Below are 27,720 nucleotides of genomic sequence, written 5' to 3'. Positions count from 1 at the left end.
CAAGGCAGCCGCCGCCCTGCAGATAGCTGCACAAAGACCCGCCCCTATAACGGTGCCCGCCGGCCATTTGACTCCGCCTCTTCGATTGACAGCCACTTGGACCAATCAAAGAGCGGTCCGGAGGACCTGGAGGCGGAATCGGGGGATGTTCGCGCGTGCCACGGCCGAGGCGGCTGACGTCACGCTCGGAAGGGGAGGCGGTTAACTGCGCGAGCGGTTTAAATGCGGGTTAACGGCTGCGGCTCAGGGCCGCGCGTGCGCAGGAGGTGAGCGCCGCGCAGTCAGAGGGCGGAACCCTCCCTCCCTCCCCTCCCCCCTTTCACACACACAGATCGCTCCCCCACCCGGAACCGCCTGGGCGAGCAGCTGACATGGCCGGGAAGCTGGTGAACGGCGGCTCCGTGCCGAACACGACGTGCCTGGAGGGTCTGCCGCCGCTACCGAAGAGCCTGAGCGGGCTGCTGAACTCGAGCGGCGGCTCGTGGCGCGACATGGAGCGGGTGTACGCCAAACGCTGCATGATCCAGGAGGACCTGAGCCGGGCCCGCACCGCCAGCAGCCGCCACAGCAACCGGCCCAACAAACCGGCCAACCTGGACGCTGCACTGGCCCTGCTCCGGAAAGAGATGGTGAGTGTGGCAGGGTAACGGCACGTTGGGGAGGGGGCACGATAGAGTTCCTACGGTACAGGAGGAGGCCATTCGGCCCATCGAGTCTGTGCTGACACTCTGAAAGTGGGCACTCTAGCTGGGCTGGTGCCCCATGCCCGTAGACACTAAGGGGGGAATAGGAGCAGAAGTAGGCAATTCAGCCCTTTGAGCCTGCTCTGCTGATCTCTTACTGGTCTCAAAGCCACCTCCCAACCTGTTCCCCAAGTCCCTTTAACCTGTTTTTTAAAATCTGAAACGTATCTATCTCCCTCTTGAAACCATTTAATGACTCCTGTTTCACCCCACTCTGGGGCAGAGTGCCACAAATTTGCCATCCTCTGTGAGAAGTAGTTCCTCCTCATCTCCGTTTTAAGCTACTGCCATTCAACCTATACCTGTGACCTCTTGTTCTAGATTGCCCTACAAGGCGGAACATCCCCTGTGATCTCCTTCTGGGACAGCCTTTGTGTGGCATCTTGTCAAGTGCCTTCTAGAAGTCTAGATACACTGCATCCACAGGTTCCCCATTATCCACCTTGCTGGTCCTTCAAGGACTGCAGCAAGTTTGCCAAGCATGACTTAACCCTTCATAAAACCATGCTGTCAATTAGCGTGGCCAATCCACCTAACCTGCACATCTTTGAGCTATGGGAGGAAACCCACACAGACATGGGGAGAAGCACAAGCTCCACACAGTTACCCACGGTTCAAATTGAACCCAGGTCCCTTGTGCTGTGAGGCAGCAGTGCTAGCCACTGCCCCACTGTCACTATATTGGGCTACACTGTCAGACTGGGGAGGAGGCACTATATTGAGGTGCACGGTCAAGACTGGAGAAGAGGGTTTTATATTGGAGTATACTGTCAGGCTGGGTAGGGGACACTATTGGTGTGCACACACAGGGGGAGGGGTGCAATGTTTGTGTGAACTGTCAGATAATGGGGAGAGGCACAGTACACTGTCAGACATTGGGTAGGGCACATTATTGGGATGCCTGGGAGTGAGCACAATATCCAAGTGCCCTGACAGACCACTGGGGAGGGGAGCGGGACATTGGATGATATTCCGGGCAACCCTGGGTCACTCACTGGTGAATGGGGCAGGGATCAATCTGAACCCCATGTAATACAAGTTCAAACAGTGGTTCCTATGCTGAGTTGTTTGGTACATATGTGAGCTTAGGTGGTGGTGAAAATGTACATTATCCAAGGACATACAAAAAACTTCACTGAAAAAAAAATCAGGTCCATGTAGCCTGTCAGATGTGGTGTGATCCCTTAGCCATAACTCTCATGTGCCAGTCATGTAATTTTGTGGGAGAGGCAAAATGCCAGATCAGCAATTTGAGCCATTTATCAAAAAAAAGGAAAATCTGATGCCTATTTCCGAATCCCTCCAGGCAATCTCAATTCTCTGCCATGTTGACCACAACACATTATTTAGGATGTACACCTTGTATGCAAGGCAAGATATGTTGGGAATCTGAAATAAAAACACTTTGCTGGAAATATTCAGCAGGTCAGGCAGAATCTGGCGGGAGAGAAAGAGGTTGATGATCTTTCATCAAAACAGTCTCTTGTATGATGTGATCATTGGTCCAGTTCTTTGTCAAAGGTATACAGTAAATCAGCACTGTCCATGCAAACCATTAGTTCCATATGTCTGCCAGGAAAAGAATTGCCGAACATTTAACCTAATTTTTACCATGTAATTCTTCAAACAAAATTCATCTGTTCATGGGGTTCCTGATGGGGTGAATTTCAATCATTGTTGTCGCTTTGGGAAATGTGTCAAAGAACAAAGAAAAGTACAGCACAGGAACAGGTCCTTCAGCCCTCCAAGCCTGTGCCGATCATGCTGCCCATCTAAACTAAAATCTTCTACACTTCCTGGGTCCATATCCCTCTATTCTCATCCTATTCATGTATTTGTCAAGATGCCCCTTAAATGTCACTATCGTCCCTGCATCCACAACCACCTCCAGCAGCGGGTTCCAGGCACCCACTACCCTCTGTGTAAAAAGAACTTGCCTCGTACATCTCCTCTACCTTGCCCCTCACACTTTAAACATATGCCCCCTAGTAATTGACTCCTCTACCCTGGGAAAAAGCCTCTGAATATCCACTCTGCCTATGCCCCTCATAATTTTGTAGACCTCTATCAGGTCGCCCCTCAACCTCCGTCGTTCCAGTGAGAACAAACCAAATTTATTCAACCGCTCCTCGTAGCTAATGGCCTCCATACCAGGCAACATCCTGGTAAATCTCTTCTGCACCCTCTCTAAAGCCTCCACATCCTTCTGGTAGTGTGGCGACCAGAATTGAACACTATACTCCAAGTGTGGCCTAACTAAGGTTCTATATAGCTGCAACATGACTTGCTAATTATTATACTCGATGCCCCGGCTAATGAAGGCACGCATCTGCCTGTGTTGCCCCTTTCAGTGACCTGTGGACCTGTATAGCAAGATCTCTCTGACTGTCAATACTCTTGAGGGTTCTGCCATTCACTGTATATTCCCTCCCTGCATTAGACCTTCCAAAATGCATTACCTCACGTTTGTCCGAATTAAACTCCGTCTGCCATCTCTCCGTCCAAGTCTCCAAACGATCTAAATCCTGCTGTATCCTCTGACAGTCCCCATCGCTATCCGCAATTCCACCAACCTTTGTCTGTAAACTTACTAATCAGACCAGTTACATTTTTTCCTCCAAATCATTTTGATATACTATGAACAGTAGTGGTGTCCTGCTGACATTGACCAATGCCATGTTGTTTGCACCTGCAGGTGTATTCGAAGATTGTTTTTTGTTTTCACTTCTTCCCCATGTTCCCCAAAGAGTTCTTGCTTGACATTTTCACAACTCATTCATTGTCTCTGACATAGAAACAAGGATGAAGTGCCAGTCCTTGGAACGTTTCAGGCTCTTTACCAGATGAATTTCTCATAAACAGCCATAAGCAAAAGCATTATGTAATGTACAAAATAATATGGAATAGTATTCCCTTGGCAAACGACCTGTTTGCCCAGAGAGCTGTTACATTGTCAGCCCCTCATTTGTGTTTTGTATTTAGGATTTTCTCTATATGTCCAGCTTTCTTCAGAGGACATAATGAAGGTAAAATTCTTGTCTATATGACCCCCCACACCCATGTCAAATTTTTTCTCTGCAATCTACTTGAACTTTGTATCCCCTCCTGAAGGTTCTATTTCTTTAATCTTCTGTACTTTTGCTCCACATTTCATAAGTTAGTTCAGGAGCCTAGCACATTATGCAAAAGGCAAGACTGAAGTATTCCCAACAATCTTCAGCCAGAAGTGCCGAGTGGATGATCCATCTCGGTCTCTGATATCCTCAGCATCATAGATGTCAGTCTTCAGCCAATACTATTCACCCCACATGATATCAAGAAACAGCTGAAGTCACTGGATGCTGCAAAGGCTATGGGCCCTGACAATATTCCGGCAATAGTCCTGAAGACTTGTGCTCCACAACTTGCCACACCAAGCCATGCTGTTTCAGTACAGCTACAACACTGGCATCTACCTGGCAATGTGGAAAATTGCCCAGCTGAGTCCTGTACACCGGAAACAAGACAAATTCAACCCAGCCAATTACCGCCCTATCAATCTACTCTCCATCAGTAAGATGATGAAAGGAGTCATCAACAGTGCTATCAAGTGACACTTACTCAGCAATAACCTGCTCATGGACACTCTTTTGGGTTCCGCCAGGGTCACTCAGCTCCTGACCTCATTATAGCTTTGGTTCAAACATGGACAAAAGAGCAGAATTCCAAAGGTGAGGTGAGAGTATTGACATGAGGGCAGCATTTGACTGAATAAGGTATCAAGGAGCCTTAGCAAAACTGGAGTCAATAGGAATCTGGGGAAACTCTGCTGATTGGAGTCATACCTGGCACAAAGGAAGATGGTTGTGGAGGTTGGAGGTCAATCATCTCAGATCCAGGACATTACTTCAGAAGTTCCACAGGTTAGACCCAATCACCCAATCATCTTCAGCTGCTTTACCAATGACCTCCCTTCCATCATAAGGTTAGAAATGGGGATGTTTTGTTCAGCATCATTCATGACTCCTCAGATAATGAAGCAGTCCATGTCCTAATGCAGCAAGATGTGGACAATATCCAGGCTTGGGCTGACAAATAGCAAGTTATGCTTGTGCCAGGCAATGACCATCTCCTACAAGAGCGGCTCTAACTATTGCCCCTTTACATTCAATAGCATTGCCATCGCTGAATCCCCTAAAATAGACATCCTGGGATTACCATTGATCAGACATTGGACTGGTCTAGCCATGTTAATACGGTGGATACCAGAACAGGTCAAAGGCTAGTGTTGCTCTTTTTAATAATGCTCTTTAGAGTTTGCCAGATATCAAATGATACCACCACAAGGCTTTACCGGATATAGATCAAAGGACCACACAGTTAGTCAATTCAGGTTCAAATATGGTTTATTTACACACAAGGATTATTTCGACATGCAACACAAAACATTACAAGTTCAACTACACCTAACAACTAGAATAATCTATACTTAACTTCAGGGCAACTGGCTCTATGCAGATGGATCCAGCGTGGCTGGGTGGAAGAAGTGACTCTGTTTCTGCTGGGCTCATCCGTCTGGTAGCGATCGTTGGTCTTGAACTTGGCTGTCTGGTCGTAATGCTGCACATGGGTTGGCATAGGCCGGATCCAAGATCATGGCTGCATTGTCTTTTAACTGGCTGAGTTTTCCCTGCCCCTTTTGTGGGCAGTTTCTGGGTCACTGTCAATCAATTCCTCAGGCTCCACCCTCTGGTCACATCCAATCAGGGGCTGCCATATCACTTTTGGGGTGCGCATCAGTGGCCAATCCTGGGAAGGTTCGGAGTAGGACCTCGGTGCTGCCTAGTCTGGAAGATGATGCGATGGACTTGATGGTCCCATTGTTGTTTTAATCGCCTTGAATGGCCCATTTGCAGGTGTGAATTCGTGCATACTTCTGGACTGCAGGTTGTCTGTGTCCCAAACCTGGCCATAATTCCCATAATTCTTTACAGGTGGCCATCTTGGATGGCTACACTAGGAATCCATGGCGAGTAACTCTCCCCCCCCCCCCCCCCCCCCCCCCCCCCCACCACCACCACCACCACCACCACCACCACCCAACAAAAAGCGTGTTGTCAATCTAGAAGGCACAAGTCAGGAGTGTAATGGAATACTTTCCACTTGCCTGGATGAGTGCAGCTCCAACACCACTCCAGAAGCATGAAACCATCCAGGACAAAGCAGCCTGCTGATTGTTACCCCTTCCACAGACATTCAATCCCTCCACCACTGACAAAGTGGTAGCCTAGTAAAAATCTTGGAACTCTGTCAAAATCACTGTCCCTCAGTCAAAATCTTGGAACCCCCTCCCAAACAGCGCTAGAGGATCTAAACCTCGGACTGCAATGGTTCAAGAAGGCAACTCCCCACCACCTTCTGATGGGCAACTCTGGATCGGCAATAATAAATATTGGCCTAACCAGTGATGCCCACATCCCATAAATTAATTAAACAGTTTTGAGCTCTGACTCTTAATATGTCCAGTTTGTTTTAAAAAAAACACACACCTTTAACCAAGCTTTTGGACTGTGCTCCTCTTTCCTACTTTGCCATCTGTTTCCTTGCACTTATTTGTGAAGTGCCTTAAAGCCCACAAGGGCAAGTTTTTGGAGAAATTACATTGATTCATGCTGGACACTCGTACTACATTGAGTTATCAAACCAGTTTAATGGAGCCTTTTACAGTAACAGTAAATACGACTGTTTTTTAAGAAACTGTTTATGACAGGGTTAAACACGCAATTAATTTTGACTACTTTTTCTCTACAGACTATTCATCATCTAATATACAGTAGGCTCCTCTTTGTTGCTTAGCACCCTAATCCCTACTGATTACAGTCTTGCTGGGGATTGGGTTGTTGCTCCTGCCTTCTGAATCTTTCATTTGTTTTCCTTGGTCCAGATTGTAACTGAATGGAATATCCAGGTATTTCACTTCTTGATGTGAGACTAGGGCACTTACAAATATATAAAATATGTTCAGTTCCTTAAAGATCTCCCCCTCTTTTTCCTAAAAGTGGAGGATGGTAAGACTGGTACAAAAGGTAACGTCGCATGGGATTCTGGGTGTGCTAGCTAGATGGATAAAGAACTGGCTTGGCAAGAGGAGACAGAGTAACAGTGGAAGGTATTTTTCATAGTCTTTTATTGGTGTCACAGGAAGGCTTATTAACACTGCAATGAAGTTACTGTGAAAAACACCTAGTTGCCACACTCCAGTGCCTGTTCGGGTACACAGAGGGAGAATTCAGAATGTCCAATTCGCCTAACACGCATGTCTTTCAGGATTTGTGGGAGGAAACTGGAGCACCCGGAGGATACCCACGCAGTCAGGGGGAGAACGTGCAGACTCCGCACAGACAGTGACCCAAGCCAGGAATCTAACCTGGGACCCTGGTGCTGTATAGCAACAGTGCTACCATTGTGCTTCTGTGCCACCCTGAAGAATAGAGATCTGTAACTGGTGGTGTTCCACAGTGTCAGGACTCTTGTTTTACCTTCTAATAAAAATTGATTGTCCAGTTGATTGGGGGTGTAGAAAATACAACTTTATTGCTAATTATTCACTTTAATACTGTTGCATAAGAACTGAATCAAAACTTAGAAAAATAATACATAAACTGGTGAAATAGATGGCAAAGAAATGGTGAAATACATGGCAAACAAATGCATTAAACATAATAGCATAAAGAAATCACAAACAAATAGTTGATTCAGGAACAAAATCTCGCCCACGAGGTTCTACTTTTAAGGGAATGGTTATCTATGATATAATCCCTCATTTACTCTAATTAGCTTCTAATTCTCAGATGAGACCTGATTTGTTCAAATGGTTGTCTGTTTCTTGGAGGATGATTTATTAATTGACCATTGGCCATTACTTGAGATTGACTAGTGTCCATCAAAGTTAGTTAAGCGCCTACGTGTGCAGTTTTATGAAAATAGGTTTCTGACACCACTGCTGGCCATAGACCTTGCTGTAACTAATTAGATAATTTCTTATTGATAAATGCACTGAAATACAATAGTCAATTCATTATGTGAAATATTCACTGAAACTGTCCAAATTTCCACCAACAAGACACTATAAGAGTTCAATAGTTGATTCATTATCTAAAACAATGGTTGCATCCTCACAGTCAAGGCATTTTAAATAATTTCACTCTTTAGCTTATGCATTCAATTGGCATCTAAAACCATGAATAAATCAATCTATCACACAGGGATCAGTGCTGGGACCACTGTTGTTTGTAATTGTACATAAATGATCTGGAAGAAAATGTAAATGGTCTGATTGGCAAATTTGCAGATGACACTAAGATGGGTGAAGTTGCAAATAGTGAAGGGGACTGTCCAAGAATACAGATATATTAGAGAGTTGGGCAGAGAAATAACAGATGGAGTTCAATGCTGACAAATGTGAGGTGATGCATTTTGGAAGATCAAATTCGGGTGTGAATTATACAGTAAATGGCAAAACCCTTGGGAGCATTGACAGGGAACTGGGTGTTCAGATCCATAGTTCCATGAAAGTTGAAATGCAGTTGGTTAAGGTAATCAAGGAGACATATGACATGCTTGCTTTCATTGCCGTTGCGTATAAGGGTTGACAGGTCATGTTCCCGTTGTAAACTTTAGTTAGGCCACATTTGGAATATTGCATGCAGTTCTGGTTGCCACACTACCAGATGGATGTAGGTGATTTTCAGAGAGTGCAAAGAAGGTTTACTGGAATGTTGTCTGGGCTGGAAGGCGTTAACTATGAGGAGAGTTCTGATTGTTTTCATTGGAAAGATTGAGGCTGAGGGAATACCTGATTTGAGGTCTACAGAGAGGTATAGACAGGGTGAATAGTCAGAAGCTTTTTCCCCAGGGTAGAAGACTCCATAACAAGGAGGCACAGGTTCAAGGTGAGTGGGGGAAAGATTTTCCACCAAGGGTGGTGGGTGCCTGGAACTGGTTGCCAGTGGAGGTAGACGCAATTACAACTTTTTAAGATGTATCTTGATAGACACATGAATGGGTGAGGAATGTTGTGTTCTAACTAGGATAGCTATGCCTCTTTTGGAAAGATTTATTGATGGGTATGAATAAACACTCATCAAAGCATAGGGTGTTATTACATAAAAACCGTATTCATTTTAAATTTTATTGGTACTCTGTATGTTCACTTGCCTTGAAATAAAGCAGCTCAATTTTGATTTTGGGATTATTTTGGCGTTTCTTCAGCCAGCTTTGGAACGACAAATGGAGATGTGTGAAAGACAGGGATATCCAATTCAAATGATTAATGTTAAATTCCCCATGTTAACCCACCCTGAACATATGACTGTCTTATTGGAGCGACCAGTACCACCAAAGAGAATGTTTAGAATTAGAATTAGGACAGTACAGCACAGAACAGGCCCTTCGGCCCTCGATGATGTGCCGAGCAATGATCACCCTACTCGAGCGACATATACCTATACCAGTAACCCAACAACCCCCATTAACCTTATTTTTTAGGACACTAAGGGCAATTTAGCCTGGCCAATCCACCTAACCCGCACATCTTTGGACTGTGGGAGGAAACCGGAGCACCCAGAGGAAACCCACGCACACACGGGGAGGATGTGCAGACTCCGCACAGACAGTGACCCAGCCGGGAATCGAACCTGGGAAAGTTTTGTCTTCTCTTCCTGCTCTGAGGAAATGTAGGAAATGAAACGAAAGGAGCACCTTACTCCCTCCTCACTGTAGCACTCAAATGCACCCAAATTCAGCACTCAGTGCAAACAAACAAAAAAGTTAGGAGGGGTTATTGGGTTACGGGGATAGAACATAGAACATAAAGTAGGGTGGAAGTGAGGGTTTAAGTGCGTCGGTGCAGACTTGATGGACTGAATGGCCTCCTGCACTGTGTATGTTCTATGTTCCTGACTATAATTCAGTGCTCTTGCAGTTTGCATTGCAAGGCAGATTAATAAATTACGATCCAAGACTCAAGCTCTCTTTTTTGGACTGATTTCTCTCATTAGCACAGGTTGCATTCCACAAATTTATTTTTAGATCCAACACTTCCTATTTCCTGCACCAATTGTTCCATATCTTCCTTTAGTAGACCTATGTTCTAACTTGTACCAGTGTGTAAAAATCTGATGCTAGATATTTAATACTATATTCTTAATTCTTCAGTGGTCCTAAATACCCTGAATAATATTTACTTTGTATGCATCTTGTGTTGAAACTAGTTTTATTTCCTTTTGTATTGTCTAACAGCTTGTAGCTTTATTTGGCTCAAATTAATCACGCAGAAAATTAAACAAAAGAGCAAATCAGCATAGGAGGAATTTTCAACGTTAGATAGCTAGAGAACCGAGATTATTCCTAGCCGATGTTCCCTTTCAGTCATGTTACTCATTGTTTTATTTGTATTAATGGTTCTATTAAGTTTTTAATTTGACTCTTATCCACAGTACACAAATGTTTACACCCTCCAAGAATAAAGATTTTTTTTGTATTTGCTGTTCTGTATTTAGAAAATCCTTCTGATTTGCTGTTTTTGTTTTCTGTTCAGTTAATTTGGACCAGCAAAAGCTACAAGTTGCATATGGGTGGCATGATAGCACAGTGGTTAGCACTGTTGCTTCACAGCACCAGGGTTCCAGGTTTGATTCCCGGATTGGGTCACTCTCTGTGCGGAGTCTGCACGTTCTCCCCGTGTCTGCGTTGGTATTCTCCGGGCACTCTGGTTTCCTCCCACAAGTCCCGAAAGACGTGTTTGTTAGGTGATTAGGACGTTCTGAATTCTCCCTCTAAATGTATTCGAGCAGGTGCCGTAGTGTGGCAACTCGGGGATTTTCACAGTAACTTTATTAATGTTAATGTAAGCTTACTTTTGACAATAATAAAGATTATTATTGTTATCATGTGCCTTTAGTTTGGAAAAGGTTACTTCAAAAAATTCTGATACAGAGCAACAGAACAGACATTAGGTGAGGCGGTTGAGGATTTGAAGGGTGGGGTTATTTTTCAAGGGAATTCCAGGGAGTTCGTCCTAGTCAGGACAAGGCCCCTGGGAAAAGATTGGTGAGTACATAGGAGTCTGGAATCAGGAACACTTCTGTTTTAGTGTGGTTGTAGGGCTGGAAGAAGTTAGTTGAGGAGAGGCAACAAGCAAGAAAATGGGGTTTGTGGGGGCCAGGAAGGTGCAGGATCCAGGGAAGATTTGTGATAGTGAGTGGGGTGTTAGTCAATGTTTATATGCCAAACTGAGATGATGTGGAGTTTGTAAAGAGGGTGCTAGGGGTGATTACAGACTTGAATTTGCAACAGCTGATCAAGGGAGAGGATTTTAACTGTGACGAAGGTGGACAGGTCGAGCCCTAAGTTGATGGGAAGGTCGAGGATGGGGAGAGAGCTGGGAGGGTTTATGAATAGAATGGGGATGTTGGATCAGGAACCGAGGAGGGAGGGAGTACTCCTTCTCGCACATGGACAAGATGTAATCTAGAATTGATTTTTTTTGTGTGGTGTCGGGTGGTGCTGATGAGCATGGTAGGGGCAGAGTATGTGGGAATAGTGATTTCTGACTACGCTTGCATTGGCTAGAGGTGAGGCTTAGTTTGGGGCAGGTGCGGAGACCAGGTGGAGATTCTAGCGGACAAGGCATTTTGTGAGAAGGCGAGTGTGGCGATTAGGAATTGTGTGGAGCTTAATCCGAATAAGGTGGTGTCGGTGGCCACGTTCTGGGTAGCATTGAAGGTGGTGGTCCGAAGTGAGATTTTGTTTAAGGCTCATGGGGGAGGGGGAGGAGGCACTAATACCGGCGGCTGTTGGACAAGATAATCGAGGTGGCTAGGAGATATTCAGTGGCCCCTTTTTGAAGGAGTTGCTGACCGAGGAAGAGTTTGCAGATGCAGTTTGACGACGGGCAAGGCGTTGGGGCAGCTGCGGAGGAGTGGGGATGTGGTATGAGTATAGAGAGAAGGCAAGCTATATATTGGCCCACCAATTGTGGCGTCAGGCAGCGTCTAGGAATATTTTGCAGGTAAGGGTGGAGGAGGGGGTTGGTGCCGGAGCTGGAAAAGATAAATGGGGTGTTCAGGGGGTAAAATGAGAAGTTGTATAAGGCTGAGGTGGGGAATATGCGCCAGCTTCAAGATGGGTTGGAGTTCCCAGAGCTGGAGTAGAGGAAGAGGCAGGCATTGGAGGAGCCAGTGGGTCTGAGGGAGCTGATGGGATAGTAGCATGGGAATGCAGTTGGGGAAGACCCTAGAGCCGGATGGATTTCTGGCTGAGTTTTATAAGCAGTTTGAGACCAGAGTTGGTTTCCCACATAGAACATAGAAAAATACAGCACGATGTTGTGCTGCACTTTTGTCCTAGATTAAGAACAAATTTGTCTACACCCCATCATTCTACTGTAATCCATGTACCTATCCAATAGACGCTTGAAGGTCCCCAATGTTTCCGACTCAACTACTTCCACAGGCAGTGCATTCCATGCCCCCACTACTCTCTGGGTAAAGAACCTACCTCTGACATCCCCCTATATCTTCCACCATTCACCTTAAATTTATGTCTCCTTGTATTGGTTTGTTTCACCCGGGGAAAAAGTCTCTGACTGTCTACTCTATCTATTCCCCTGATCACCTTATAAACCTCTATCAAGTCGCCCCTCATCCTTCTCCGTTCCAATGAGAAAAGGCCTAGCACCCTCAATCTTTCCTCGTAAGACCTACTCTCCATTCCAGGCAACGTCCTGGTAAATCTCCTTTGCACCTTTTCCAAAGCTTCCACATCCTTCCTAAAATGAGGCGACTAGAACTGCACACAGTATTCCAAATGTGGCTGTACCAAGGTTTTGTACAGCTGCATCATCACCTCACGGCTCTTAAATTCAATCCCTCTGCTAATATACGCGAGCACACCACAGGCCTTCTTCACAGCTCTATCCACTTGAGTGGCAACTTTCATAAATCTATGAACATAGACCCCAAGATCTCTCTGATCCTCCACATTGCCAAGAACCCTACTGTTAACCCTGTATTCCGCCTTCATATTTGTCCTTCCAAAATGGATAACCTCTCACTCTTCAGGGTTAAACTCCATCTGCCACTACTCAACCCAGCTCTGCATCCTATCTATGTCTCTTTGCAGCCGACAACAGCCCTCCTCACTATTCACAACTCCCGCAATCTTTGTATCGTCTGCAAATTTACTGACCCACCCTTCAACTCCCTCATCCAAGTCATTAGTGAAAATCACAAACAGCAGAGGACCCAGAACTGATCCCTGCGGTACGCCACTGGTAACTGGGCTCCAGGCTGAATATTTGCCATCCACCACCACTCTCTGACTTGTTAGCCGGTTCGTTATCCAACTGGCCAAATTTCCCACTATCCTATGCCTCCTTACTTTCTGCAAAAGCCTACCATGGGGAACCTTATCAAATGCCTTACTAAAATCCATGTACACTACATCCACTGCTTTACCTTCATCCACGTGCTTGGTCACCTCCTCAAATAATTCAAGTAAGACTAGTGAGGCAAGAACTACCCCTCGGAAATCCGTGCTGACTATCCCTAATTAAGCAGTGTCTTTCCAGATGCTCAGAAATCCTATCCCTCAGTACCCTTTGCATTACTTTGCCTACCACTGAAGTAAGACTAACTGGCCTGTAATTACCAAACGCGTGTTGGGGATGTTTTGTGAGGTGGTGGAGAAGTGGCGATTTTGCTGATTCTAAAGCAGGGGAAGGACCCACTGGGATGTGGGTCTTCCAGGTCCATCTCTTTGAACACTGATGTGAAAGTACTGGCGAAGGTGTTGGCGTGTAGGTTGGAGGGGTGTGTGCCAGAGGTAGATCAAACAGTTTTGTGAAGGAAGCTCTCCAGCAACAGTAGGAGGCTGTTTAATGTTATGACTCCTTCAGGGGGACAGACACCAGAGGTTATTGTATCCATGGTTATGGAGAAGGCCTTTGACCTGGTAGAGTGAACGTACCTGTTTGAAATTCTAAATAGGTTTGGGATTGGGCCAAAGTTTGTTGCAGGGTCTGTCTTTTGCATATGTCCCTTTATAGGCATGCGTATGAATGAGACATGTTCAGGGTATTTTGGGCTGCACAAGGGAACGTTGTGCTGTTGTCGTTATTTGTGCTGGCAATTGAGCCCTTGGCAATGGCCATTCAGGGCTCGGCCGAGTGGCAAGGGATTCTGAGGGGAGGGTAGGGAGCATTGGGTGTCATTGTACTCTGACAACCTGATGTTGTTTGTGTGACCTGCTGGAGAGTATGGGCAGAATTATGGGCCTGTTGGAGAGGTTTAGGGCCTTTTTCGGGTACAAGCTGAAGGTAGAGAAGAGTGAGGTATTCCTAGTGCATGGGATGGGGGGCCAATTTGGGGATACTACCATGTAAGGTGGGAAGAGAGCAGTTTGGATATTGGGGATTAGGGTGACTCGTGTGTCACGATGCACAGGTGGAGAGGTTAACGGAGATGTTTTGCACTTGTCATTGGCGCGGGTGCAGGTGGTGAAGATGAATGTGATGCCAACGTCCTGTCTGTCTTTCAGACCCTCTTGCTTCCTTCTGACGGGTGGAGGCACTGATTTGGGAGTTTCTATGGGTGGGGAAGGTACCGAGGGTGAAGAGGGCTCTGCTACAGAGGCAGAGACAGAAAGGGGGGTTAGCACTCCTGAACCCGGTGTATTAATACTGGGCTGGGCTGTGAATGTGGAGAAGGTGTGGTGGTGGCAGGGCTGCAGTGGGTTAGAGATATGTTCTGAGTGCAAGTTGTGGGACTGGATGAGCTGTGGGAGAGGTTTGAGCTGCCATTGGTAGCGAGTTTAGGTACATGCAGGTGTAGGACTTTGTGCAAAAGAAGTGGCAGTGGCAGCTGTTCCCCCAGTTACTGGAGTACACATTGTTGGAGCAACTGCTGCTCCCTGACAATTTGGGGGATGGTAGGATTGGGGACACATGGTTGGTTGGGGGAGCAGGGCAAGGCACAGGTTGTGAGGATAAAGCGTAAGGCAGAGGAGCTGGGGAGGAAAATAGGTTGGGGACTCTGATGTGAGGCGATGCAGCGGGTGAACGCCAACCTCTCCCTATGCAAGGATGAGTTTTATTCAGTTCAAGGTGGTGCACTGGGTACATATGACTCTGGCAAGGGTGGGTGGGTTCTTCCAGGGGGTAAGAAATGAATGTGAGAAATATGTAGGGGTCTGGCAAATCATGCTCTCGTGTTCTGGGGTTGCGAGAAGCTGGAAAGCTTTTGGGACGTGGTGTATCGGGAGAGTATTCCAGAAGTCATGGCAACCACTGGTGGAACAACTATAATTAGGAATGCACAAGAAACTGGAATTAGAGGAACCAACTATCTTGGGTTGTAGGACTGGAAGAGATTAGAGGTGGGGGCTGTAAAGGCTTGGAGGGATGATTTTAAAGCCCAGCGGTTGTTTGACTAGAGGTTGGTGCCAGTCAATGAGCACAGAGTTGATGGATGAATGAATGGGACTTGCTACAAATAAGAAGTAGGCAGTTTAATTACCTCAAGTTTATGAAGGGTAGAACTTGGGAAAACCAGCCAGAAGTGCATTGGAATAGTTTAAATCCAGAGGCAACAAAGGCATAAATGAGGGTTCAGCAGAAGACTAGCTATGTCAGATGAAGTCTGGTGTCACAAAGTTGGAAATTAGTAATTTTAGTGATGGCACAAATGTTGCTATTTCTCAGTTAGTTTCCACGTGCATTATTAACCAGAAAACTGGTCTACTAGTTTGAATGAATAACCATGGATTCAGACACTCCTGACTGGAGGAGAATACGTAAATTGAAAAATTAGTGATTAACATTGATGTGCGAATCTCTAGACTGAATCCAAAATATTCCCCTTCTCCAGCTATGTTCCCTTTGATTTAGGGTGGGGGAAGGGTGAGGATGTTTGGAGTGGATGGAGGTTCCAATCCCAAACTAAGATCTTCAGAAACTGGTGGGAAAGCCAGGGCTCCAGTCTCATTCTTGGCCCTTCCTTCACTCCTTTCAGATATAGAGTGGGAGTGTGTCAGAATGGCCACGAATCTTTGGCCACTAGTCGTTTAGAAAAGTAATTTATTGGAGTTAGTGATGCTGTTGAACAATGGTGTGGATCTTCTTCAACTATGTCACCATGTAGTTTCTGCCAAAGTGTGCACGCCTCAAAATTTAGCTTCACTTCAATTAAAATTGAAATCTACTTTGGATATAAATTTATTGGGGACAAGTCATGGCATGCATGCATCCACTGTTGAATTTCCTTTTGGCTAGTATGGTATTTTAGTGGCTGTAACTCACCAATTAATGAAGTTGTATTGTTGCAGGTTTAAAAGTTTTTTGCTTTTTATTCCATTAAAAAAAAACACAGGTTGGCCTGCGCCAGTTGGATATGTCATTGCTGTGTCAGCTGTGGTCTCTCTATGAATCCATTCAGGAATATAAAGGAACATGCCAAGACTTGACAGCTGCAGCTAATTCGGATTGCTCCTATGGATTGGAAAATGGATACTTTGATGAAGAAGAGGAGTATTTCCAGGAACAGAGCGCTGTCGAAAATGGGAAGGCTGACAAATTGGAGACCAATCTTGAGGTGCCTAAAACACTCAATTCCCGAGACCAGTGGATGCAGGATTCTTTTCATATCACTATATAGTAGATGTTCTACAGCTTTGACCTTTTACACTGTTTCTGACATTATACTATTGTAGATTTTGAAACTGATTCGCGCGAGGGTCAGCATTGTTTCAGTTGAAAGGTGGTGGATAAAGAGGCAATAATCTTTTAGTAGCCAGATTTCATTAAGCTAGTTTACATATAAACTGTCATTTCAACTTCACACGTTGAATAATCCTTTGACCATCTTGTTTTTTAGCAATGCCTCGTTTGAAATAGTCAGAATTTTTTTTGTTGCAGATCCTCAGCAAGTATTTAAAATTTCTGTAGGACTGCGTCATGTCCAATCTTTCTGGATGTTGAAATTAGTGTTTGTTGGGCCATGATGATTATACTGAGCAATCAAAGACCGTGACAGACTTGATCTTCGAGTTGATAAACAACTGAGAGAATTCTGTAGGCATCATCAAGCAAAAACACTGTGACTACCACATAAAGGGCTGTGGACTTGTAAAGTAATTTTATAAACTGACTTCAGTAAACTGAATGTAACCATCATTTTTGCTCTAATTACAATTTCAGGGGTGAACAACATACAGTGAAGGATAGAACTGATCCTTCTAATAGTAATGTTACATTAGAATGAAAGGCCAATCCCAGCCAAGTTAAAAATACTTTGTGTGAACTATAAAATGCTATTGGCATGCTAATCTGCAAGCCAGCCAGTCCTACTCCCTGTTCAAAGAGCTTTCCAGCAAACTGAACTCCAATACACGGATAATGGTTAAGTTATTGTGAATACATAGTGTATTTAGCTAGTCAAATGACTTGGAAGTAAAAGCTTCTTTTGAGTGTTATTAAATTGAGAATTTCATATTAATGACTGATAGCTCTTACCTGCCTTGCTTCACATTAATCCAGAAAAGTTAATTTTACAATACCTGATCTAATGCAAATGATGTACAGACTAAATGATGGTCTTGGTTGTATACATCTCTTGTAGAAATATTCCTGGGAACTGGTAAATATAGTTTGAAACAGTGTCTCAGTACCACAAAAATCTAATTTATTGAAAACATAACTGCTACCAACAAATAATTTAAAGATGATCGGATTGACCCTGAGATAATTGAGATGACTAAAGAAGCGTGATTTGCATTTATTAACTTAACAGCAATATTTTACCTGTAGAATTAATTGCATCAATTTTGAGCCTCTTTCATGTGCTAAATGGGAAGGAACCAAATCCCATCACCCAAATGTAGCAATCTACTTGAATTGTTGGCAGGAACTAATCTCCCCAGTCATATGTAGCATTTATTATGAACTTTATTTATTTATTTTTATAAATCTCTTGCTGAGGTTTGAAGGTTATGAAAACCCAGCAGAAGTATAAGCTTCACTGGGGATATGTAGCTTTTATAATCTCTGAATTAAATTGGTTTTATTATACTGTACATGGAAGATAAATGTGCAGCTAGCACTTTCAAAATAAAAGTGCAATTTCTTAACTGTACAGTGTGCAATTTCTTAACTGTACAGTTCTCTAATGAGAATGCATTTGATTTAATTCTGTTTTATTAATCTTTGTAATTACTGATTTTGTATCTGAGGTTCACCACCTTGGAGTATCAATACAGCTGTGTTTTTTTGAACATTATTTCTAATTTATAAAAGTTTGGTGCAAAATTCTAATTGAACACTTGTATTTAAATGTTTTGGTTACTTTTATAAAAGCGTGCATACAGTTTGAGAACTTTTTGCATGGGCCTTTTTCTGGTTTTGCACCTACATTTTGAACTCTTGTGGTTGTCAATCAGATGTTCAGACCAGGTATCAGTGCACCACCCCAGTGGGAATTGAACACTTGTATTTAAATATTTTGGTAACTTTTATAAAAGCGCGCATACAGTTTGAGAACTTTTTTTTGCGCAGGCCTTTTTCTGGTTATGCACCTACATTTTGAGCTCTGTGGTTGTCCTGAATCAGATGTTCAGACTGGGTATCCGTGCACCACCCCAGTGGGAATAACTGGGATTTTAGAGCATTGCAGGGAAATTTTACATCATTTGTTCACAGAACTAACCATTAGAATGTGTTAAAAGAATAGTAACACATCTTGTACACTGTCTCGTCTAACCTCCTGCCCAACCAATTGGTTAATTTAGATAGCTTGTGACATCATTTTAAAGCTAACATATATAATTTATAGTGTAATCAAAAGACTGCAAAATCAATAAGTCTTCCAAGAAACATATACCCAGAGGCAGCAGCTGAGACACTTATTATAAACCTTTTAATATAAAACTTTTTTTGTCCCTTTGCATCTGTATTTCCAAATGTTAGTTCTTAAAACAGTAGTTTCTCTTGCTGCAATTCTAGATTACTTGTGATACACTGATTTGCATGCAGTGTAAGGTGCTCCAGTTTGTAATGGCTCAAATATATCTGGGAAAGAACCGTATATCATTACAGCTGTTAGCGAAGAACCAAAATACTTTTTAGATACCCAGCCTGAAGGTCCCCTGCACAAACTTTTAAATGCATTTCATTTTTTTTGAAGTCTTGCAGTGAATTTTATTTTATAAAATCCTTATTTTCTAGTGTGCAGTGACTAAATGCACAACAATATTGAAAAAGCATGTTTTCCTAAAGGATAATAAAAGTAAATAACTGCTAAAATATCATTTGTCTTGCCTCCAATACTTTGATGTAATTGTGTGTGTGTGCATACATTTCTTGGTTTGCTTGGACAATTAGTTGAAGCGTGTGTTTTGGTCCTTCAGAATCCGTAAATACCTCCATACCTTCCATAGTTGCCAACACCCACTTGTGTCACAACGTCCAAGATCCTTGCGCCTAATTCAGTACAAGCCACATCTCTCGCTGTTTATATATTCTGTCAGCAATAGGTCAAATTGAGAAAATGTTGTAACAAATGCTCAGTCTGTGGCAATGAATGGTTTGTTTGAACATTTGAGTTCCTGAATTCTATAATGGATTGCGCAAAACTGCAAAGAGTGGTTTAACTATTTTTAAAATTTTACATTGCTACTTTTTCTGTGTACACAACACCCAAATTCTGTTGGCATTTTTCATGATTTTATCTATGCACTTTTATGGAATTATCAATGCACTTTTATGGAATTGTATTTGAATATCTAGGCCTCTTGTTGATCTGCAGTGTTCAGGAACTTTTTGTGGAGTAGATCTTTCTAAATTTTGTGTTTCCTCCCAAAACTTATCTTGCACTTGCGTAAAAGTTGAAGAGAATATAGATTAGGTTAAATGAGTAGGCAAAAATTTGTCAGATGGAATATAATGTGGAAAAATGTAAAATTGGCCTCTTTGACAGTAGAAGTAGAAAAGCAGCACATTATTTAAATGGAAGAGATTGCAGAATGCTGTGGTGCAGAGAGACCTGAATGACCTGGTACATGAATCTCAAAATCAGCACTCCAGTACAGCAAGTAATTAAGAAGGCAAATGGAATATTGGTGGTTAATGCACAGGATGGAGTATAAAAGTGGGGAAGTGTTGCTACAACTGTACAGGACCTTGAGACAGCATCTGGAGTATTGTATACAGTTTGGTCTCCTTAAGAAAGGATACAGTTGCAATGGAAGCAGCTCTGAAAATTCACTAGACTGGTTCTTGGGATGAAGGATGAGGACGAGCATATATTCATTGAAGCTTAAAAGAATGAGAAGTGAATTTTAGGTTTTTTTAAAAAAGAGGTTCTGAGGGAACTTGACAGGTTGGTGCTGAGTGGATGTTTCCCTTTTGTGGAGAGTCCAGAACTTGGGGGACACTTGGAAAAATTAAGGATTTCTCACTTTGAGAGAAGGGCTATTAGTCTGTGGAATTCTGTTCCTCAGAGAACAGAGGAAGCTGGATCACTTCATAGATTCAAGACTGAGTTAGATTTTTGATTGACGAGGGAGTCTAGGGTTATGGGGGCAGAATAGAAAGTGGAGTTGGTGCCACCGTCCAATTAACCATGTTCTTTTCATGGGAAAGCAGGTTCAAGGGACTGAAAGACCTACTCAGTTCTTATGTTTATGTCTACTCATTCTATCAACCTCTCTTCCTAATGTATTTTTTTTTTAAAAACTCTTTATTGGCTTTTCTCATTTATAAACAGTTCCTGTGCTCAAGAGAGTGGTTAGAGTGTGAAATGGACTGCCTGCTGTGATAGTCGGACACTTTAGGAACTTTCAAGTGGTTATTGGATAGGCACATGGAGCACACCAGAATGACTGGGAGTGGGATAGCTTGATCTTGGTTTCGGACAAAGCACTCCTGGAGCAGGTCAAGAATTTGAGAATAAAAAGCATCAGTCAACACTGTACCCAACAAATTTACAAAGCTAGAAGCAAGCTAACGATACTGGTGCATCTATTTTCTAAATTCAATTTCCTGTTTGTTTAAATCCCCACTGTCTTCCTTGAAACAAACTGATAAATTGACAGATTATCTGAGAGTCGGAACCAGAGATTGAGGCTGAAAGCCTCATTGCATTAAAACAAAATAAATCCGGCTTAATCCACAGATCATCCTTTATCGAGGACAAAATGATGGAGAGGGAAACTTGTGTTTTTGTTCATTTTTTAGTAACAGAAATAGAGCACAACAGATCTAAATGTTCAGAATACAAAGCTCATTGTTTCCTGTGGGGTCAGTAAGCTCTTGTCATTATGGTTTGTTCCTCTTTATTCGGTGTGTTCCTGGCAAATTTCACAAGTTAGTTTTAAATCTGATGTGTCTGGAAAGGGGAGCAATCTGCCTGTGAAACTTGGATCTGAAATTTCAGTCTGTGAGGAGAGGCTGAATTTTCCAACTGTCTTCCTGATATTCTCTCCGACAGCACCATTCCTGCCTATTCCTGTGCAATTTGGTGGGGGTATTCTGCGTTTTAATAGGATGAGACACCAGATAAAACCTCAAGGTAATAGATTTAAGGTAGAAAGCAAGAGCAGAAGATTTAAGGCAGAAAGCAAGAGCAGATCAAGTGCAGTACCAGAATTGCTGATTAAAATAGACAAGAGTCAGCATTTAACAATAGATTTAAAAAGTAACTTGCATTTCATATCTCGGTATATTCTAAATCCCTTTATAGCCAATGAAGCATAATCCCTGTGTGTAGGGAAATGTAGTATTCAATTGTTCAGTGTTTGATTGTTTGTGTAAAAAAATTTTTTTTTTAAAAAATGAACAAAAATACAATTGAGGTATTTTTGGGCATTGTAAACAGTTACAGATCACAGAAATATGCAAACATCAACGGAAAACCAATACTTCAATAAAACCATAATACACATACCCGCTCCTCTCTCATAGACACTACCTGCCTATTTATCCCTCCTACTCTACTCTCATCTTCTCCTCCCCCACCCCCTGCTGACGTTCAGTCTCCCGTGAAGAAATTGATGAATGAATGGTTGCCACTTTTGGGTGAACTTAATTTTTTCCATACCCAGAAACCTTGACATGTCCGAAAGCCACAGTTCGGTCTTCAGGGGTTTTGAGTCCCTCCATGCCAGCAGTATTCGCTATCGGGGAAGCAAAGGCCAGAACATCGGCTTCTTTCTCCCCCTGGACTCCTGGGTCTTCCAAAATCCTGAAAATTGCCACCCTTGTTTTCAGTACCCGGGAAATGACCCCTACAAATCCCTCCCAGGGCCCCCTAAGCTTAGGGCATGCCCAAAATGTGTGAACGTGGTTCGCTGGCCTGCCACGCATATAGCACGCTTGTCCTCTACCCTAAAGAATTTGCTCATCCGAGCTACCATCATGTGGGCCTGGTGAACGACCTTAAACTGAATCAGGCTGAGCCTGGAACATGTTGCGGTTGAGTTTACCCTACTCGGGGCTTCTGCCACACCCCGTCCTCCATCTCCCCGCCAAGCTCCTCCTCCCATTTGAGTTTCAGTTCCTCCGTCTGGGACTCTTTCCCCCTTCATGAGCACCTTGTAAATATCCGAGACTCTACCCTCTCCTCCTCCTCCTCTAGAGACTATTCTGTCCTGGATCCCTATTGGCGGGAGGCGTGGGAAGGATGGGACCTGTCTGCGTACAAAGTCCTGCATCTGTAAATACCTAAAGTCATTTCCCCATACCAGCCCAAATTTCTCCTCCAAACCCCTCAGACTCGCAAAGCTCCCCTCCAGGAACATATCGCTCCCCCCCGCCCACCGCCATGTTCGGAACCCTCCATCCATGTTCCCGGGGGCAAATCGATGGTTATCACAAATTGGAGCCCAGACAGACGCACCCACCTCCCCAACATGCCTCCTCCACTGGCCCCATATCCGCAGGGCCGCCTCCACGACCGGGCTGGTGGAGTACCTGGCGGGCGAAGCGGTAGGGGAGCCGTGACCAGGGCTGCCAAACTGGTGCCCCTGCACGAAGCCGCCTCCACTCGCTCCCAAATAGATCCTGTACCCACCATCCACTTCCTTATCATGGCTATGTTAGCCGCCCAGTAGTAGTTGATCAGACTCGGCCAGTCCTCCCTCGCTCAGGCTCCTTTCAAGCATCGCCTTCTTAACCCGCGGGGATTTTCCCGCCCAGACAAAGCTCATGATGATTTTGCCAGTCCTTTTGAAGAAGGACCGTGGGATAAAGATCGGGAGGCACTGGAAGATGAACAGGAATCTAGGGAGGATTGTCATCTTTACAGTCTGCACCCTCCCCGCCAGTGACAGCGGGAGTGCATCCCCTCTCTGAAAGTCCCTCTTCATTTGTTCCACCACTGTAGTCAAATTTAACTTATGCAACCTGCCCCAGTCTCGTGCCACCTGTATCCCCAAGTACCGGAAACTTTCCCCAACCAGCCTAAATCGCAGCTCCTTCAGTCTATTCTCCTGGCCCCTTGCCTGCACCACAAACATCTCACTCTTGGCCATATTTAATTTGTACCCTGAGAACTGGCCAAACGTCCTCAATGTTTCCAGTATATTTTCCATCCCGGCCAGTGGGTCTGACATGTACAGGAGCAGGTCATCCTCATAGAGAGAAACCCTGTGTTCCACCCCCCCACTCCCCCTAGTCATTCCCTTTCACCCCTTTGCAGCTCTCCGAGCAATCGCCAGTGGCTCTGGCCAGCACGAACAGCAACGGGGAGAGTGAGCATCCCTGTCTGGTCCCGCAATGTAATCTAAAATAATCTGACATCCTGTTTGTCCTAACTCAAGCTTTTGGGGCCTGGTACAATAGTCTGACCCAATTAACCAGTCCCTCCCCGAACCCAAACCGTCCAAGCACCTCCCACAAATAGCACCACTCCACCTGGTCGAAGGCCTTCTCAGCATCCATTGCCACCACGACCTCCACCTTGCCCGTCGGGGGCGTCATGATCACATTAAGCAATCTTCTCAAGTTAGCTGTCAGCTGCTTGCCTTTCACAAACCCCGTCTGATCATCCCCAATCACCTCCGGTACGCAGTCCTCAATTCTAATCACCAGGAGCTTGGCATCCACATTGATCAGGGAGATTGGCCTGTATGACCCACAGGATTCCGGGTCCTTGCCCCGCTTCAATATCAGCGAGATGATGGCTTGCGACATCGGCGGCGGCAGGGTCCCTCTGTCCCTTGCCTCATTAAAAACCCTAGTCAGGACCGATCCCACTATCTCCGAGAACTTCTTGTAAAACTCTACTGGGTATCCATCCGACCCCGGGGCTTTCCCCGACTGCATGGCCTTTAGGCCCCCCACTACCTCCTTAGCTCTAATCGGGGCCCCCAGCCTGTCCACTAGTCCCCCGCTTACCTTTGGGAAGGTTAGTCCGTCCAGGAACCTTTTCATCTCCTCCGGCTCTGCCGGGGGGTTCTGAAGTGTACAGCTTACTATAGAAGTCCCGAAATACCTTATTCAGTCCTGCCGGGTCCTCCACTCTGCTCCCCTCCCCATCAACCACTCTACTTATTTCTCTGGCCGCCACCCTCTTCCTGAGTTGCTGCGCTAGCAATCTGCTGGCCTTTTCCCCATTCTCATACACCACTCCCCTCGCCTTCCTAAGTTGTTCCACGGTTCTACTCGTGGATAGCACCTGCAGTTCCACCTGCAATCTCCGTCTCTCCCTGAGTAGGTCCTCCCCCAGGGACCCCACATGCTCCTCGTCTATCCGGTAAATCTCCCTAACCAATCTGTCCATTTCTGCTCTGTCCGCCCTAACCCTGTGAGCTCGAATTGATACTAGCTCCCCCCTCACCAGTGCCTTCAGCACCTCCCACAGGGTCACTGCATCTACGTCCAGCGCCGGCCCTAGGGTTGCTGGCGCCCCGGGCAAGCTGAGCTTCGGCGCCCTTGGGGGGGGGGGCGTGGCCGGGGGGGGGGGGGGGGGGGGCGGGGGCGTGGCCGAGAGGGGGGCCGGGGCCGAGAGGGGGGCCGGGGCCGAGAGGGGGGGCGGGGCCGAGAGGGCCTCCGACCTTTTCCGCATTCTCAACGTCGAACCCGCTTTCAGTTGTCCAGGACTTGAAGCTCCGGAATGCTCTCCTCAAATCTCCTTTACGACACTCCGTTAGTCTACTTTTTTGATGAATGACCAAGATTCCTGTCACCTGATCCAACCGCGCCTCATGTGACTTGATGTCAAATTTTGTTTGATAACCATTCTGTGCAGCACCCTCGACTTTAAAGATGCAGTGAAATGAAAGCGGTTGTTGACAACATCATGACTGTTGGTGACTTCCTGTCTATGACATAAAAACATCTGCCAGTTTACAATAATAACCCTTCACTTATTTTCCCATTTAGTAAAAATAGGAAAAGAAAAACCCTACGTCCAAAAATAGTATTTTCCCAGCACCGCGGCGGAGTCTGTTTATTTACTTTTGTTAATAAATCCACAGATGAAGAGCACTTATACAAACAAGTAATGGCTTACTTCTATCTTTATTCTCGCACACATGGCGGGGGGGGGGGGGGGTGGTGCGGGGGGGTGGTGCGGGTGTGTGGGGAACTGGTGAGCGAATGTCTTCAGTAAATGTGGCAAGACTTTACATCAGGGCGTCAGACGTTTGTGTCTCGGGCTTCTGACGATATTGTTAAACCCATAAGCTTTGCCCAAGGCCTTAACGAACTACCACTGCTCAATGGGCACTCCACTGCTTCATAAAATGGCTGTATTCCAACACAGATCTTAAGGTCTCAGAACAGCAGCCACGCAGTGAGCTCTGTAGCATTTGCCCGCATCACATACCAAACAGGGGAGAGAAAAAATATTACAGTTTAAAATCTGTACCCGGTGGGAGAGCGGACCCGAGGGGGGGGCGGGGCGGGGGGGCGGACCCGAGGGGGGGGCGGACCCGAGGGGGGGACGGGGGGGGCGGACCCGAGGGGGGGGCGGGGCGGGCGGACCCGAGGGGGGGGGGGGGGGCGGGGCGGGCGGACCCGAGGCGGGGGGGGGGGGAGCGGACCGAGCGGGCGAGCGGACCGAGGGGACGGACCGCGGGGAATGCGGCCACCGCGCATGCGCTGGTTGGCGCCGGCCCAACTGCGCATGCGCGGGACCCGAGTCTGGCGCCCCCGAGCACATGGCGCCCCGGGCAACAGCCCGAGTTGCCGGTGCCTTGAGCCGGCCCTGTCTACGTCTAACCTCCATTGCTGGCGTTGGTAATTCGCCCCTCCCGCCCTGCAGGTCCACCCAGTGCGGGGCATGGTCCGAGATAGTGATTGCCGAATATTCCGTAATCTTTACCTCCCCTACACAGTCCCTGCTCAAAGTAAAGAAATCAATCCTAGAATATACTTTATCAACATGGGATTAGAACGAGCAGCCCCTTCCTGTCGGCTGTCTGGCTCTCCACGGGTCCACTGCCCCCATTTGCTCCATGAACCCTTTCAGCTCCCTTGCCATTGCTGGGAGTCTACCCATTCTGGGACATGACTGGTCCAGACCCGGGTCAAGGACCGTATTAAATTCCCCCCCATTATCAACTTGCGTGAGTCCGGGTTCTTCCCCAGCACTCTTTTGATAAAGTCAATGCCGTCCCAGTTCGGAGCATATATGTTCACCAGCACCACTCTTCTCCCCTCCAGCTTGCCCCTTACCACAAGAAATCCGCCCTCGCCGTCTGCGACTACGCCCTCCGCCTCAAATTGAACCCGCTTATTGATCGTAATTGCTACCCTCCTGGACTTAGAATCCAAGTCCGAGTGGAAGACATGGCTGATCCAGCCCTTCCTTAGCCTCGTCTGGTCAGACACTTTCAGATGTGTCTCCTGCAACATAATTACGTCTGCCTTTAGAGCCTGCAAATGAACAAACACACGTGCCCTTTTAACTGGCCCATTTAATCCCCTGACATTCCAGGTGATCAGCCTGGTTGGGGGGCACCCCCCCCCCCCCCCCCCCCGGTGATCAGCCTGGTTGGGGGGCACCCCCCCCCCCCCCTCCGCCAAACGCCGGGTCAGCCATAACCTTTCTTGGGCCCGACCCCGGCCCATGCGCTGCGCCGTTCTTGGCTTGCCTCTTGGCCACCTCCACCCCCGACCTCCTCTCCATTACCTACTTCAGATTCCCCCCCCATGCCAGCAGAATAACTCGCTTTCCCCCCCTGCTATCTACTGGCTGTATTCTCTTGACTCCCTTGACTAGCCAATCTGCTAGCCCGGTGACTTGTATTTTTGTTAATTGTTCTTTTGTGTGTGGTCAGCCAAATCTGGGAGGCGGTGAAGAGAAACTATATGTAGCGGCCAAGACATTTTAAAGCAGGGTTTTTCAAAGTTAGGGTTAGGGTAGGAGGGTCACAAAGTGATCGGCCGTGTTGTTTCTGCAGTTGTCCCGATTTGTGGGAGAAGCACCCAATCGCCACTATTGCCATTGTAGTGAGAATGGTGGCTGCTGCCATCTTTTAAATGAAACGAAAATGTGGCTGTGTGCAATCTCCCAGCCAGAATCAGCAGCAGTAAGTGGGTTAAGTGCCCTGCAAGTACAAAAGAACAAAGTACAGCACAGGAACAGTCCCTTCGGCCCTCCAAGCCTGTGCTGCCCGAATGTACACTTGACATTAAGCGCCCTGAAAAAAGTGCTTTTGGTGCCAAATCACGGAGGAGAACTTCCATTTTCTAATTGCTGGCAAGCAAGGCAATAAGACTGAGGATTAATCATTTTCTTACAAGAGTCTGTCAGAGACACAAATAGGCAGTGTACCTACTGGCTAGGATCTCGCAGAGAGAGCTGTTCAAGGGAGTCCAGGGCAGGATCGGCCAGTGCTAGTGTTCGCTCTGTACAGAGCTCTAGGGCCTCTGGTTAGCAGCCGAAAACGAAGGAACTTCACTTGGGAACAAAGCAGTATGAAGATTATTTCTTGAGGTATG

General features: G+C 45.8%; 1 protein-coding gene across 1 annotated transcript; it reads left to right on the top strand.

The window, feature by feature from the left end:
- The first annotated feature begins 292 nt into the window (after positions 1 to 292).
- Positions 293 to 19,079, top strand: fam89a (family with sequence similarity 89 member A). The gene is made up of 2 exons (XM_038800596.1): positions 293 to 629; positions 16,151 to 19,079. The coding sequence occupies exons 1-2, from the start codon at positions 372 to 374 to the stop codon at positions 16,433 to 16,435; spliced, it is 543 nt and encodes a 180-aa protein (XP_038656524.1). The 5' UTR covers positions 293 to 371; the 3' UTR covers positions 16,436 to 19,079.
- Positions 19,080 to 27,720: the final 8,641 nt, after the last annotated feature.

Source organism: Scyliorhinus canicula, chromosome 6 (genome assembly GCF_902713615.1).
Source record: "Scyliorhinus canicula chromosome 6, sScyCan1.1, whole genome shotgun sequence".
In the NCBI taxonomy this organism is placed as follows: Eukaryota; Metazoa; Chordata; class Chondrichthyes; order Carcharhiniformes; family Scyliorhinidae; genus Scyliorhinus; species Scyliorhinus canicula.
Note: the sequence above shows the minus strand (reverse complement) of the source record. Positions and strands in the feature narration are given on the sequence as shown.